Source organism: Rhodnius prolixus, unplaced genomic scaffold (assembly GCF_049639745.1).
Source record: "Rhodnius prolixus isolate KJV_2025 unplaced genomic scaffold, Rpr scaffold_12, whole genome shotgun sequence".
Taxonomy (NCBI): Eukaryota; Metazoa; Arthropoda; class Insecta; order Hemiptera; family Reduviidae; genus Rhodnius; species Rhodnius prolixus.
In genome coordinates, this window is record NW_027411635.1 from 3,791,947 (window position 1) to 3,808,986 (window position 17,040).

Consider the following 17,040-nt stretch of genomic DNA (forward strand, 5'->3'; position numbering starts at 1 on the left):
GCAAAATAATTATAATCATGTTTTATTCAAGAAAAACAATGCATATCACAAAAAAAAACATAAAAAACTGAAAAATATTTCTTGCTATGTATCAAATCCGTCAGCAGAGTTGCAAATAATAATTTATAATAATAATCTAGTATTTAAGTATAAGTATAATTTTTATTTGCTTTCAGGGTATTACCCTATACAAATGGAGTATTGGAACACATATTAAACAAATTAAAATATAATGTAATTACATGTAAATTACTAATAAAATAACTAAAAACTAAAAATGTATTTTTTCTTTTATAAAAGATACCCAAACTAAAGGCAAAATAAACAAAATAAAAGACAAAATGAACAAAATAAAAGACAACTAATAGAACTAAAATTTATAAAGAAAAATAAACTGCTCTTTAATTTTCAATATTTTTAATGAATTCTCTAATTTTTAATGCGGATACCACATAGTAATACAAGTTATTAAATTTAGTGAGACTGTCTATAACTAATAAATTAAATAAATTTTCTTCGTTATCTTGCTCAACTTTAATAAATTCTGCTAAATATTCGTTCCTGGCCGATCTAAATGATGGACATACTAACAGAAAGTGATATAAAGTGTCTGGGGCACCTAAATTGCAGCAGATACAGTGATTGTCCACATTGAATCTGAAAAGACTACCTTTATAGATCACAAGACAATTATCAGGATGGCCTAGCCTCAGTTGACTGACAATCCTCTGCTTCAAAATACTACCTCTACATTCTAAATAACATTCTCTTTTACCCAAGTTACTGACTTTCCTATATAGAGGATGAATACTAGAGTTTAAAGCAGAAGATATGTCAACCGAGAGATTGTGGTTTCTGACTTTTATAATATACTCGTAGTATGTAAAATTAATCATAATTAAATTCTCTAACATAGGTCTACAGGAGCCTGCATCTTTTAAATATTTCATAATGCTTGCCAATGTAAACCATTTAAATGACTACAAAGTTCACTTTCATTGGAGGTACATTTATTAACATATTTTTTTCGATAAAGGCAAAATAATTATTAAAATAAAGTAAAAGTTTTTCTTTCCTAACTGCTCAAATTTTACAAAAGCCATGCATGAGCAGCGTACAATAGTATTTATCCTATAGCTGAATTAAAAGTTTAATGTTATACATATAAGCAATAGGTGAAGCGATTATATACTGATTCACATAAAAGATCTCGCGGTTGGAGGTTCTTTATATTATCAAGATATAGATATTCATGTAACTGCGAAGATTATAATCCGTTGGCCAGACGTCGAAGAACATGCTGGGTGAGACAGACTCCTTCTCATGGTTCTGTAAATAAAAAGCAGAATATTAAGCTATAAGACAATCTATCAACAAGACGAAGTTAAGGAAATATTTCTTTTAGATAAACGCTTTGAAAAGTGCACATGTCAAAATCGTTCAAACTTTCATTCCAACCTAAAACAATTTAATATATGATAACAGATTCTGTAGAGATGTGAGTTCTTTGGGAACATGTCCAGATTCCTTCCAATTCGATGTCTAATATCCATCATATGAGGCTGATCGCCTAGATTAGGCTGAGTTATGTATTTATATTATTACTTCTAATTCTGATAATGCTATTAATTTTGAAAATTCACTCATAATTCGAGATAAAAATACTGCAAGTAAATTTTACGCTTTGTAAAGAATTTGTGTAAAGTAAGAAGCCTCTTTGTATCAATATTGAGCATTTAAATATGTTTACTAGATTTTTGTATAACTACAAATTTGAATGTACCTAATAATAATAATATTTTTTTAAAATAATGTTTTAAGGTGCGTCAACATCAGAGGTTATTGGCGCCCGGAGCTATTTTTAGTGTACTATCGGGCCTAAGTTCAGTCTTTTTTTGTTACAGACAACACTGTCCATTACCACCGAACAGTGAGCTGCAAGAAGCTCCTAGGAAGAAAAAATCTAAGGATCAGCAGCTGGATTCGAACCCGTGATCTCTGCGTGAGAATCCAATACGCTAATCACATAGCTAATGCCTTCCCTTTATTCTCTTGTCATTATTAAAATTATAGTAATATTATAGAATGAATATATTTCTTGATCTCTATAATGCTATTTTAGTTTGAGGAATCTAAACGTTAGCAAGAATATTTATTGATCAAAAAATTGCTGTAAGAAAAACGTGCGTGTTTAAACCAACTGTTTCTTATTCAGCGGACCCAACAATGTTCCCGTTGGACACACACTGTGCTCACTGTTGAAACTCAGAGCAAAATTATTTTCAAATAAAATTTATGCACACTTACACGTTCAGAGGCAGTTGTAGTTAATCTAAATTTCTCTGCCATATGGTCAGGTAAGTTACCTATTAAAAAAATATAGGAGTAACGCGCTAGCTTGTTTTAATATATCTAACAAAATCCTGAACTTACTGAAACAAGTAATATTCCTCATTAATAAAATTAATTTGTATCTTAATATCAAATGTATAAAGCAGCATCATTACCTCCCTATTTATTTTAATAGTAACTTCGCGGGCCCCCTCGTATTTAGTAAAGAACATTATGTCGTTAAGTGCAAAGAAAACAACAAAGTGCCTCAATATCTTTCCTTGTAAGACGCCCTTAGAGATGTTTGTCTCTTTACTTTTCAAAATTCTTTTATTGATCCCAATGAATTTTTAGCTTATCCTTAGTTCATTATTTTAATCCACAGTTTGTTATGATTTAAAAGGTTCTTCAGAAATCTAGAAAAGTGTCAAAACTTTTGTCCTCCTATTATGTGCAATCAACATTAATTATAGAGCTTAAAATGAAAATTCCATCTCAGCAGCCCTTATTTTTTTTTAAACTTATTTGGTAGATTCGACGATTATATGGTGGACGGTGTTGGATTCGACTTACTGAGATAAAGATTTCAGTTATGGTGTTTACCAATTAAATAGGTCAATAATTGGAAACGTTAATTTGATCCGTTTTATTAATCTTACTAAAATTAATAATTAATAACATAATACTACTGTTTTATAAAAAATTGAGGTGTTTTTGTATATGTAAGACGAAAGAAGGAATAACTGAAAATGTCTACAATAAAGACAAAAAGTGCATGTCTATGCTATCTAGCGGCTTAGATTGGAACTATTTAAATATAGGTTAATCTATTGTTAAAAAGTATGAGCAGGCTGTTTATTTAGTTCTTTTGTCTGTTACAGAAATTTATGAAATTTTTTAAACTTATAGAAAATTAATAGCTTATTCGTTATCAAAATTGAAAGCAAAATTAATAATTTTTCGCCAAATATAGATTATTTTATCCAAATTTTAATATAATTTATTATGTAACAGCAGGTTTCTATCAATAATTAAACTTTTATATGGAATAAATGTGCAATATTTTTTTTTTTTATAACGAACTGGACTTTTCTATGTTTTTGCGGCATTCATTAGATCTTTTAGAGAATTTTTGTTCAAGCTTTTGCCGTTAGATAGCATGAAAAAGAGCATCTTGGTGAAGTTTTTTTATGCCAATTATAGCAAATTAAAACTTTTTTTTTATATATTTAGCAGAATAAGCAACTATTGGTTTAAAGGGTTAAACCTCCACCCTGTGAAATAGAAAAATTAATAAGCAATAAATTATAATACAAACATCGAGAAGAAAGACTCATTAATTGCGACAATTCCGAGGGAATGTTAGTTACTATTGTTCAAATATACTAAAATTGCTATGCATAACATTATACCAGTTTTGTATCTATAATTACAGAGTGGTATAGAATAAAAAAAAACGGGATAAACTTGATATTTTTCGTAAGAAATGTGCATGTTTCTGCTGCCTAACAGCATTTAATAAAAAACGAAACAGATTAGTTCAAACTTTCGCCGCTAGATAGAATGAGTACGCTCTTTTTCATTCGTTTTGGTCAATTTTAGGAAATTGAATAAGCTTTTTTCAATGTATAGCAAATTAATAGCTTTTCGTTAAAAGTACAATTTTTTTTGTACCAATTGAATTTTATTTAAGTCAACGAAACAAAGTAACAAGCTTTCCCACGTGGGAATCCCGGGTTCGAATCCAGTGGCCGGTCCTTAGATTTCTATTCTTAGCAGCTTTTTACAGCTCATTACTTCACGGAGATTGATAGCATTCTCTGTAACTAGAGAAAACTGGCCGGAGGCCGGTTTTCCAGTAATCCAGGCGCCCATGTTGTCGCGCCTTAAATTACAAAAAAAAAAATAATGTATTTTTCAAATTTTGATTATTAACAGTTCTCTTACCTTAGCTCTAAGAGATTTGGTTAAAAATCAGCGAAAACCATCTCTTCTAGTGTTTGGATAACTTACCGAGTGTGTTACTTTTCTGATGAGTACAAATTGATACCTAGTCTCCAGATGAAATCTCCGTGCTCGTTTGGCTTGCCTAGTCTTGTTGCCTCAAAAAACGATCATCCCTTTCGGATGAGCACTAAGGGCTCCTTCATTGGGTTAAATCATTAATCTTTTTAATGTGAATTTTCGAATGTAATTTTAATAATTGGGACGACATTTTTAATAAATTATTAAAAATCTGTCCAGCTGTAAGACAAAGAAGAATTTTTGCAGAAAGTTTCCGAGCTCGATTCCTATAACATTTATAAAGAGCTTAATTTTAGCTCAGGTAGTGAACATTACTTTAATTGTAGTTTATCCTTGGAGCAAGTCAGGTGGATAATTACGACTCCGGCTGCTGTATTGTACCTAGGTAGTTCTACGCCATACCACCATGGTAATACTGAAGAAATTTGTTTGTTATGTAATGAGCTAATACATGACCGAATGCATCATATCTTGGTAGCTTGTTCTAGACTGTATGAGGTCAGATTAAAATATTTCAATATCAAATGCACAATATTGCAAAGCTATTCTTGGTTCTACTATTAGTTAAATCACTGATTGAAAAAAGTAATTTGTCGTTGACCATGGCAGTTGTCTTTATAATTTTGTGTCCAAAGACATGTATTCTTATTTTTAATAAAGATTATATAATAATAATAATAATAAAATAAAAAATCCATAAATATTTTGATGGATTTTGAACATAAACTTATTGTTGGTTCCCGTGATAACAACATATTTCTGGGTTTTTTCATTATGCTCATCACATTCACAAACTAATTTGTAAAAACCACTTCGCATACTCAAGAAATATTCAAAAATTTCCGGAGTAAATTCTATTCCAAAAATCACCACGATTAATTAACTTCCTCTTAAGAGAAATAAGATAAAGTGATAACGGAAACATCTAAACATGAAAGTTGTAAACTTTTTTTACTTTTTTTTTTGACTTTATTATTTACACACATATGAAATATATGGTTATTATTTAATAAATTTTACATAAAAATTAATTCTGTTCCGTTTACATATAATTTGTAACAGTCTATAGCATTATACCTAATTTTTTTTTTATTTTTTTATTTTTTTTTTGAAATCAGTTAACAAAAAAAATAAAGTTACATAAAAGTGAATAACATAATCACAGGCAAGATGTGTTAAAGGTAAATGAAAAAATAAATTGTTAAACTTATTATCACATTTTTATAAGTACGTATGTGCGTTTATACGAGTTACCACTGACTAAATTTATTTATATAATTTTTATTATTATTATTTTTATATATTGCAACCTAAGGCAAGTAAAATATATTTTCAAAAAAAAAAAAAAAACTTAAAAAATGAAAACAGTCAACTATATAATAAGCTAAGTTCTTTAAAACTACTAAGAAAACATAACTTTTCTATCGGAGCTACCATGTCACAATTAGTTGAGCAGAATTATTCATACAGCGCGGGCAAAAAAAGGCACTTTGACAAATATATATTATATTACTAAACCAAATCAAGTATGTAAAGAGTGAGAATTTGAACATGCCTCACACTTGACCTGGAAAGTAAACAAGATGGAGAAATATAATAACCAAATGATTCCACAATTTACTACCCAAGAATTCCAAAAAATATGTTCGTTATTTTTTAAGCTGTAGAAATAATAAATGTCGAAATAACTTCCTTAATTTAAACTGGTCCATAAGAAAAAAATATTCTACAATAGATCCCCCACCGCTATTAAAATGGTTAGGAATGAGAATACATCAGTTGAATATTGTCTGAGATATTTAATTTTAGGAAATTACATTTTTTTTTAGAGGACCGTAAAAATAGGAGCAATTATATGTATAACTGCGCCAGTGAAATTGGGACGCCGACATGTATTTAGTATTTAAATTACTCGTTAAATGCAGGAGCTTCATCAGCGACCTTATAAAACGTGGTTTTGACGAAGTTTTTCGTTGGATTTCAGGACCTGTGGGTGCAAGTCACATGGTTACTCTTAAAAATCAATGAAGAAGCAGCCAACTAAAGAAGGCTCAGAAATTTTAGACACAACATTCATTGCTGCTGTGTGAAGGTAAAATAAGAGTTAAGGACCCACTTTAAGCACAACTTACGGATATTTATAATAGAGTTTGCCGCTAAGTGAACTTTTAGCCTTTTAGAATGATGATCTTGCTAGATATCGCATAAGAGTTGCTTAATGTCCAACCTACATTATGTGTTCTTCAGCCGAGTTCTTTGGCTTGTGTCCTGATCTCCAGGTTACAAGAAAGAAATTGGAGGAGACGAGAAGAATTTCAGCGAAGATATTCTTTCTGATTCTTTACTTTGTGCAGCAATGAAAACTGGCAAATAGAGTGTTTTTTTCTTACAATAATTATGGCAGCCATTTTGAAAAATTAATGTGAATATTGATATTAATGAAAGCAACCCTTCGAATAAGAACATCTGAAAGGCAAAGGTCAAAATTCCTATAGGAAAAGAGGACTCCAAAATCAAACCTCCTGGCCTTTTCAGCATCATGCCAGCTACTCGCCGATCACACGTACACAAAGAACAAAATAATAAAAACCATAAAATAAAAATAAGAGAAGGAAACCAGACTGATTAGACGTCTACAAGGCAACTGGATTAAAACAGGGTGACATAAGCGACGACCGAAAAAAATCCCAGAAAAATATGGGTGGAGAGATAGAAGAGTTTGGTTGGAATGGATTAAACGAGCGTGGAACAGAGAAGAATGGAAAAATCATAAAGATTAGTAGGTAGAAGGTAAAAACTAAAAGTGGAATAATCCTTTGAAATAAAAAAAAAGTTACACATTTTCAAAACGGGATTTTCTAGTTCACAAACTATTTTTTTTGAAAAAATACTCATTTATCAATTTAGAACTATTTAAAAATAATACATGATTCAATTTTTGTTAACAAAGAAAATAAAAAAAAAGAAGAAGAAGAAAGAAAGAATATACAAAATGGAAACCTTGAAAAATTTTGTGGTATAATTGTATGAAAATGTGCCTCTATCTTGCGAGTTTTCCAAAACATTTGTAAAAACTAGTATATTCAAAAAAGATTTTGAATTCTTTTAAGTAGAGGATGAGTTCAGCGAATGGTGAATGGAAGCTTATATTTGTCCACATATTAAAAGAAAATTTTGCTTGAAAAGATCAACTTCAAACAGTGAAGGATGCTGACAAATCCTGGGCTACAAGAAATTTTTCCGAGCCTCACAAGATCATTTGCATGAATATAATGAAAAAATAATCGAGCGAACGAGCATGTACTGGAACATAAGAAATGTTCACTATAAACTATTCTGTTTTTCTGAACTGCATTGGACGCCAAAATACGTCGATAGACAACCTCTCGCACAAAAAAAAAAAAAATAAAATGATCATAATCTGTAAATAAAAATCTAAGATTCTAATGAACAGAATAGTATTAACAGCAAAACAATTTATCTCTCCATAATACCTCACATGAAATATTCCTGGTTTCTAAAAAATACTTTGTATCTTCAACTTTAATTCTTGTATTTGGATTCGTCCATATTTTGTTCTCTTTTGTATTTGAAGGATATTATCGATTACAATAAAACAGCAATAAATAGGTTACAAAGTATGACAAAATGAACCAAATTTTAAAAATATTTAAACTTAAATCAGTCATTGTCCTTGTTGGAAGGTAGCTATTTGGTAGCACTTTGTACCATAAAAAAGAATTTGGCTCCTAAAATCCAAAAATAATAAATAATGAATGCTTTCTTGGTAGCCTAAAACCCCTTGTACTGGAAGTCTGCGAAAAGATGTCCATCACCGTAGCTTTCTTTTCTTCGGGAATTATGAGACAGAGTTTGGTTTATTAGATATATAGATCTTGTCTTTTCAAATTACTTTCATTCACTAAGAAAATAAATCGACGATATGAAATTTAATATGATTATTATTATTATTAACGCTCGTGGGATCGTGTCCATTTTACGTCGAGTAACCCAATATCATCAGTTGGCTTCGAGGCGCAATAGTTCTCATTTACTGTTTCCCCCTCGAGAAAGATGCTTATATCAAGGTGCTCGCTTTTCATCTTTCCGTTGGAGCATAACAGGCAGATTTCCGTCCACGCGTCGCCGATATTGAAAAGGTGGACCCGACGGTTGAATCATACTCCTTCTCTTTTATGAAATTCGCTACAACCGTTTTTCTTGAGGCACCGTGGCCGGTCAGTAGGCTACATTTTTTTTTTTTCTGCAGCCTTGTGAGCAGCTCCCTGCCTAGTTTCTAGATTTAAAAAAAAAAAAAAAAAAACTTTTTACTTTTACTCGATACATTGTATCGCGTTAAAAAATAAAATAAAACAAAACCTATTTTTTCAGGTGGCTTTAGTCTACGTATCATTTTAGGTGGCATCGAAGACAGAGGCCAATAGCTAAATATGCTTTTCTTTCTCATATTTCTTGATTTCTCACAACATCACCACAAACGAAAACCAAAGCCAAAATCGGGAAACGAGCATAGCATAGTCCTCTTTGTAAAAGTGTGATAGTAACGAAATTATAAGTGTTTTTAAATACAGAAAACTGATTAATTTTAAAATGTAATATCTTAAAAGTGACTGAAGCAATTTTATTTATTCATTTTTAACTATTGACTTTCTTTTTTAATTAAAAAGTTTTTGACCTTTTGAACAAAAGGAAATGATAGATTTTTTGTACTTAATAAAATTCGACTTCTCAAAATGTTCTGAAAAGTAAAAAGTGTGGACGAATCTAATAAAACATACCGGACCTAAATATTCCAGAAAAATAATAGTTAATGGGGTTGACATCATCACGCGATGACCAGTATATTATCATCAGAGATTATTTATATGTTAACCTTCGATATATTCTTTCTGATGTTCATTATTTCCGGAAACAAATAGGCGTCACGAAGAGATGGAAGCGGAGGCACACTTCTACAAGCGATCAGCACAAGACAAGATAAGAAAACATCCTGAAGGCAGAGGAATCCCTAAAACAGGCTGACAATTATAAAATTTAACAGTCTATCATGTAAAAGACTTCTGAAGGCGTCCATCAAAAGCTAGTTTTATATTCGACACCAATGTAGGTAAGGTACACTCCAAAAGAGTGAATTTCTTCAATTGGCTGCACAACTTTTTTCGCTCACGAAATTCGCTTTCCTTAATTATTTAGGAATTACGGATTTATTATGCCTTCATTAACAAGTGGAATGCATTTATTTGGTTTCTTAATAAAAAAAGATTATTTGTACTTTATTTCAGTACTAATCAGTAATTTATGCTGAAATAGTTATTTAATATACAGCACGTTAGCTAGTTTGAATAAACAATTAGGTACACAAATTTTGGGTCAAAGGGAGGAAAGTATCGCTAAATTAATAAAGCCTGTGATTCCGTCAATGTAATTTTTTTTTTTTTTAACAACTGTATTCATTAATCTGTTAGTATTTTATAAAATAATTTGTATAATTTGCTTATTTTAAAAATAATATAACATTACTTTTCTTTAAAAAGAGACCATGTCACTCTAGACTTTTGGTTTGAATTCTTCTTACAGAATGTTGATTGCTTAAAAAATCACTATTAGTTGTAATGGACTCACTTCGTTTTTTAATTTCAAATAAATATCGTACTGCCAGTGGCGTATTCCCCATGAATGCAAGGCATATGTATAAATTCATTTCGCTAAAAAAAGGACACCACTCTCGTGTGATTTAATTTAACCTGGATTCTGAGAGGAACTTAAAGAAAAAGTCTACAAGGCTGGCGAGCTCACTAACTCAGTTTAAATAATTTTACTTAGGTTAGGATCAGAAATGTTTTTGTAAAATAAAATATAACACGCATTGGATTTTCTTTTGTTTGTATGTAACCTCCCCATTAAGGGTTAGTAGTTGCAAGGGCGATAACTTTACTTGAGGCAAGAAACTCCAAAATTAAAGGGCCGTCAGTAGGTCAAATGGCAACGTTTACAAAGAAGGTGAAAACGTGATTTTACTTTCTGATCACACTACCAAGTGGTAGCGTTTAAGTGTTTCCTGAAGCGACCGAGCCCTGAGACCATGATAGTTACCCCCTTAGTTTATATTTGTTTTTACTAGGGAGATACAACGTGTTGGGAAAGTATAAGACATTACAGAAATATCTTAGAATGACGTCTCGCAATATTTCCCAGTATTGGAATATTTTCTCATGAGCCATCTCATTACAGTTTGACAAAGAGAAAGAATCCGTTTAGTTTTATAACTAACCATTCGCTAGTAGTTAGTGGAAATCCATCCTAGAATTAAAATAATAGAACAAAATCTAGGCGTTAATGGCTAAGGCCATTAAGATGTCGAAGCGCTCTCCACCCAAACAAAATCCTAAAGCGGCTGAATTCGAAGAATCTATGTGCCGCCAAAAACCCAGCAAACATGGTCTCCCTTTCAATAGATTTAGAAAAAAAGTCATTTAAGAATAATTTAAATTTCAATTCATCTGCATGTCAATAAATCTAACGAATTATAGAAGTACCCATACTTTAGATTTTTTTTTAATTTTATAACATTTAATAAAACGTTAGTACTTCTTCAAAGAAATAAAATAAAATAAAAACCTTTAATAAAAAAATAGAAATTTAAAATAATAACAATTTTAGATATCAACTAACCCCAAAATAATAAACTTATGAAAAGTAATCCAAACTTTCAAAAACTTTAAATAAATTTATTTTTCCTCCAATAACTTATAAGGATCTGTCTTATTTTTTCTGTATAGTAAGATGTTTTTATTTTGAAATTTTATGCAACAGACAGTAAGAGAGCCATTGGTAATAAAATTTGTAGTTGCACAACAGTTTTAATCGTCGCCATTAACTAAATCACCTGTTATTCTAAATCCTCTTTTCCCCTATCACTTTCAATCTAGCTTTACAATTAGCTTGTAACCAGAAAATCGTGAATATCCAAGTATTACTAATAATTATTAAAATCAAACTTAGCTAGAAAGGGGTAACAGAGCGCTATTGTCTTTGTAGCCGGCCTTCACGGACGCCAATTAGAATTGCAGTTACAGTTCCCTAGCTTGACCGTCCCATGTTTACTGGGGATGAACTTCATGAGATCTTTAGGAATTGTCATCGATGCCAGGGCCAGTTCAAGGACCAACCAATCATTAAGCCTTTTGCCTTTCTGCAAAGAGCCTCACCCACATACAAAAATTGCTGGATTAAAGCATTAATTGCTGGATTGCTGGTTAGAGCATGAGGAAGCAAAACAGCTGGAAAGCTTATTGCAAAAAGAATTAGCAATGGTGGATGGTTTAATAGGGCTAACGACTCGACAGTATACCGGTAGAGAAGTGTATTCGCTATCACCGCCGGTAACCTATTTTATTTTCGTGAACTTTACATCTAAGAGTAACTTTCAAGCTAAGTTTGATTTTAATAATTATAAGTTGATGGATGTTTCAATTTTCTGGTTACAAGCTGTAATTGCGATATGCGTTTACCAAAGGGTTTAATTTAGAACATACCGAATTGGCGTGAGGAAACCAAGAGAAATGTATATTTAAGAACTCTGATAGACCTGAGCAAAGACGAACTCTTTAAAACGGGTAGCACAACATTGCAAAGGCTGTACATTGCACCCATACGGAAAGACTACCAATCGTTTCCAAGCCCCCTTACCTAAGAAGCAGCATTAGGTAGGACTCCATCCAAACAGGGGAGCTGGTGGATTATGAAGAATCTAGAGTTAGGTAAAGAGGTAGGATATGGCGCTTCAGTCTCCCAGTGCTATAAATGTACCTGGAAAGCTCGTTTCTACCGGAAGATAAGGAATCTGATTCTAGCATAAGCGAAACAATCGTCTACAAAATGGTGCAAACTTAGTGAGGATTACAACGTTTAACGTTCTTAGGACATTGACCCCTTTCATATAATAGATAAATCTGGACAACCAAGTCAGGAGAGAAAGTAAATAGCCCAGACTCCTTGCAATGAATGAAACATACAATTACGGATAAATAGCTCTACGCTTGCGATTCAAAAGGAAAAAAGATGCAGGACATACAACTATTCGTTCTGAAGATAGCATCCCACTACCGCTACTGCAAATAATTTGACAATCTGTTTCCTTCATGTAAAAACTAAACACTTGGAATGGCGCTCAATGACAAATTTTTGAGTTGAGAAATCAGACTAACAGAGGGTTACAACCGCTTCAAGACTTAGTCTCTTGTAACTGAAATTATTTCCACTAACTAGTTTCTTGCTTTTGTGGCTGAAAAATCGCTCTTGGCTCTTATATAAACATTTACTGTACAACAAATATTTTTTAAAATAAAATCACTTTCTAATGACTTACTTCTTTTTACAGTGCTATCAAAAACAAGAGACGAAGTGGTCTGGGATTATTCACGTAGGTGCTACCGGTTTCATGTAAACTTCATGTTTATATTTCGGACTCCACCACAACGTTTGTGCAACTGCAAACTAACCCGAGATAGTAGACTAATTACTAATTTCTCTTGATTAAAAAAATTAAAAATTCTCAAAATTTTTGAAAACATTTTTTTCTGGTGTTCCATCTTTGCTTTTTATAAAATTAGTTTATTTTATCCTACATAGTAATTCAACTAGTTTTAAATTCAAGCATACAAATGTATATATTGCTCTCATGTAAATAGGCACTTTTACCACTTTGTCGAATATATTTATGCTTTATTATGCTTATACTACCTAAATTTATATCACTTTTCTAATATTTCTAATATATTTCTAATAAAATAATTATTTGCTCAACTAATAATAGTGCACTTTTTAAAATCTGCAAATAAGTACTTGTTATGTAAAAAAATATATTTGATAATAAATTTTCATTTTTTGTTGATTTTTGTAAAATTGATTAATTAAATGAGTCGCTTATTATAAAAATTAGTTTGTTTTTACACTGAATTTCTGCTGTAACATTTTTTTCTTAATTTCTTACTTTAAAACCAAAATTTATAAGTTTACTAAATGAATGTACAAAGGCATGGGGATTGTACTTAAAAGGATTCTGTCTAATATTTATGACTTATCTGCAGTAGATCAGGTAGTTATCAATCTTAAACTGTTCAGTCAAATTACTTAGCACCCCAAAAATAATTTTTCAAATAAAAATGTAAGGCATTGCTCTGTTATCTAAAATTTATAGAAAAGCGACGTTTTCCAATTTTTTGTTTTTAACCTTAAAAAAATAAACTGCTGAGCAAAAATAATGCAGCACTTCTAATAAAACTAAATTACATTAGGAAAAAACTATTATTTGTTTATTTTTGTCTGAGTTGTAGTCTCATTATACACAATGATAATACAGTCGATTCTGAGAATTAGCTTCATCCAAATAAGGCAGCATGAAATTAACTTTTTTGCAGTTTAAGTTGCTGTTTTAAATTTTCCCCCCAATAACCTTACGATGTTGATGCGCCTTAAATCATTAAAAAAAATTAGAGTGTTTAAGAGCTAAACTCTTCATTTCGCGCTCATGTAAAAACATGTATTTCCAAAAATTTGACATGGCCACAATACTTCCTCTTACGCTCATTAAGAGAGAAAAAAGTATAGATATTTAACAAACTTATTTTGTTTATCGGCTGTTTTATTTTGATAAATATTAAAATATTAATCTTGAAAGTGTCTATTTACGGTATTGTGGCATTCCTAAGCTTCTGCAAGTTTTCTAGTGCTGTTCGAAGATCAACTTCTACAGCTTCTTTTAAAACAGTCAGAGTCACAAGGACGTCATAATCACTACAGTTCCTCGCCAAAAAAGCTATTAGTTTAAGTATCTTTCTGTCTTAGAGGAATCTTTGGTAGGTAATTAAGAATAAAAGTGCCAGCATTATCTGATAAAATTAAAATCACTGCCAATAAAAAACCTTTTAGAATTGCCTAATTCTAAATTTTCATAATAAACGGCTCAAATAATGATAAAATTCGACGTGTAAAGATATCTACGTTAAATAATAGATCATAAAAACTAATACTCCACTGGTCCCTGAGACTATCAACGATTTTCAGACGAAAGCAACATAAAGCGAAAATGTGTGATCAATCAGAAAGAACTGACTTTCTTATGAAAAAATATATGTATATGTATTGTTTGGATTCTTTATATACTGTATTCTTCAGTCAAATTGCATCTTTTTTCCTCCAAATTAACCTATTTGGTATTTACTATATTTCAACAATTTTTTTTGTCAGTGTGTAAGGTGTCCTGCAACTTCCCATGGGAGTAGAGGAGCGTATTCCTTGCTCTATTCTAAATCCGTACATAGGAAAAATCTATTATGAGTAACTTCACAAACTGTCTGGCAGCAATTGTGTTTAAGCCGTTAGTGATTGTGACGTTTACAATGAACATTTGGTTCAAGTTCAAAAAAAGCATTGAAATTACAAACCTATTCCTTAAATCGCATTCCTTGTCCTCACCTATTTTTGTCAAAATTGCAATAATACTTTTACGTCCCTTAATATTATTTGGTTGATAAATTTCTACACATTCTTCTTATTAGAAGTAAGAGAAAGTAAAAAAGCTCAAATTGACTGAAGAATCACTTCAATTAAAATGTTATAATGTGTGTAAGAAATGTTAAATAAGTTTCAAAAACTCTAATAAATTATTAAACTGATTTCTGATTAACACAGTAATACCCCCGAATAATTAAGATTTATTTACCTGAAAATTTGTGTATGTTAATTTTAATTTTATATTTACACTTCTTTCAAAATTTTGTGTACAGTCAATCGCTAAAATTTACTAAAATAACAATTGGTTTACTAAGTATTAAATCCAGAACTTTGATAATCTGGTTTCGGTCAGTGAAGTAGCTAACACATGGAAGATATCCAAAACGGCAAACCTAACCATCTATTTAAGCCAACTTTTACTTGCAAGTAAAATAGCCAAGATATCGCAGTATTATTGATTCGTCTAATAATAAATAAATATAATTAATAATATTTAGTAATTCGTCAAATCTTTTGACTAACATCTTCCTCTTTATGCGATTGTCTAAGAAAATAAAATCATACAGGGCTTCAGAGGTATTACTGTAATTATTTACAAATCCTAACTTATATGAAAATTAAAAAGTTAAAAAGACTATTGCATACTTACAAACTAAGTAAAAACATTTTGCGTGATTAGATAATTGAAAAAGCACGATTTGATAAATATGACTACAATCTACCATCTTTCAGATGATAATTTCCTTCCTCTTTAATTTTTATTCTTCGCAGTAAGTTTTAATTTTGTTAAGGGGAGTAACTTGTAAATTTTTAGGATTGTTGGTTCATTAACAACATTCTAATTTATTGAAATCAAATTCAAAATTAATGTTAAGCCCCTAAGATCAATATTTAAATCTTAATGATTACTACACTATAAAGTACCCTCCTAAACATTAAAAACAATATTTATTATACCTTAAAATAAAACCGAAATGTGACATGGTATTCCATAGTATGGGGTACGAATTTTATATATATATAAAATATATATATATAATTTTTTTTAATTACTTAAGAAAAAATAACAAAAAATCAAATAAACAACACCTTACAAAAAAAGGCCATCTATCACTAATGAATTTGTACTATCGAAGGGTGGGTTCGAGCATTTCAATAAAAAGTTTGTTTATAGAAACAGCACCTCTAGCGAGTAGTCCAGTCCAAAATGTACGAAGCACATGATCTGCTTGGCGTAACACTGGTAGGCACAATAAAACTGTTGCAGTCTCGCTTCGATCGCCTCTGTAACAGTAAGTGAATTGTATAAAATCTGTAATGAAATTACCTTTGTTTATTTAAAAAAAAAAATTCATAAAACGTACGTCTAATTTTTTCAAAAACTATATAATATTGAGCTGTGTTTTAAAAAAAAGTCACCTTCAACTAATTCAATTGTGAGCTTTATAAGTAAAACCTTGGACGTTATATGATATTAAGTAACTTGATTACTTATATAACGAAACACACTATAGATTAATGAAGACTTGCTTTCTAATTATTTTTTTTTTTTTACAATTTTATTCCTAAATTTTTAAATGTAGGGGTTGTCATAGTTATTTTGGATGTTAGGATGGAGATCATCAGTTACTGCACAAACAACTAAATATAAATAACAACCTCTATCGACTTATACATTCATTTCTTGCTCAAAGGTTCGTTCGAATCAGATATAATGATGCTGTATCTCCTTTTGGGCAAACGAAACAAGGCCTTCCGCAAGGCTCTGTTATAAGCCTAGTATTTTTTAATGTCATGATAAATGTCGTACTGGAAGCAACAGAAACTCAGTCAGGTTTGATTGCTTTGTTATACGCGGATGATTTAAGTAGCAATATACAGGCATTAGAATATTGCTTAAATGATTTACTATAGCAATTGAACGATGGTGTTTGAAAAATGAGATGAAGATAAATCCCTGTAAAACAGAATATCAACTCTTCACGTTGTCAATTAAGCAGTATGCGATCTCCTTAAAGTACTGCAATGAAAATATTGTAAGAACACATGAAGCCCCTCACTTGAGGGTAAAATTTGACCGAAAGTTAACAGCGGGAAAGCATGTAGAGAAGATGGAGGAACGAAGCGAACAACGCATATCACTTCTCA

General features: G+C 30.9%; 1 protein-coding gene across 6 annotated transcripts in view; it reads right to left on the minus strand.

The window, feature by feature from the left end:
- Nucleotides 1-14: 14 nt before the first annotated feature.
- The window catches only part of ERR (estrogen-related receptor), a 38,479-nt gene continuing 21,453 nt past the window's right edge, over nucleotides 15-17,040 (minus strand). For 4 of the 6 annotated variants that reach the window (XM_074143579.1, XM_074143577.1, XM_074143580.1 and 1 more), the window contains one exon: nucleotides 5,692-16,176. In XM_074143579.1, the coding sequence (XP_073999680.1) occupies nucleotides 16,020-16,176 (157 nt within the window). In that variant the 3' untranslated portion in view covers nucleotides 5,692-16,019. Of the gene's footprint in view, nucleotides 1,330-5,691; nucleotides 16,177-17,040 lie in introns of those variants that run through there. The other 2 variants (XM_074143581.1, XM_074143578.1) reach the window with 2 other exon arrangements.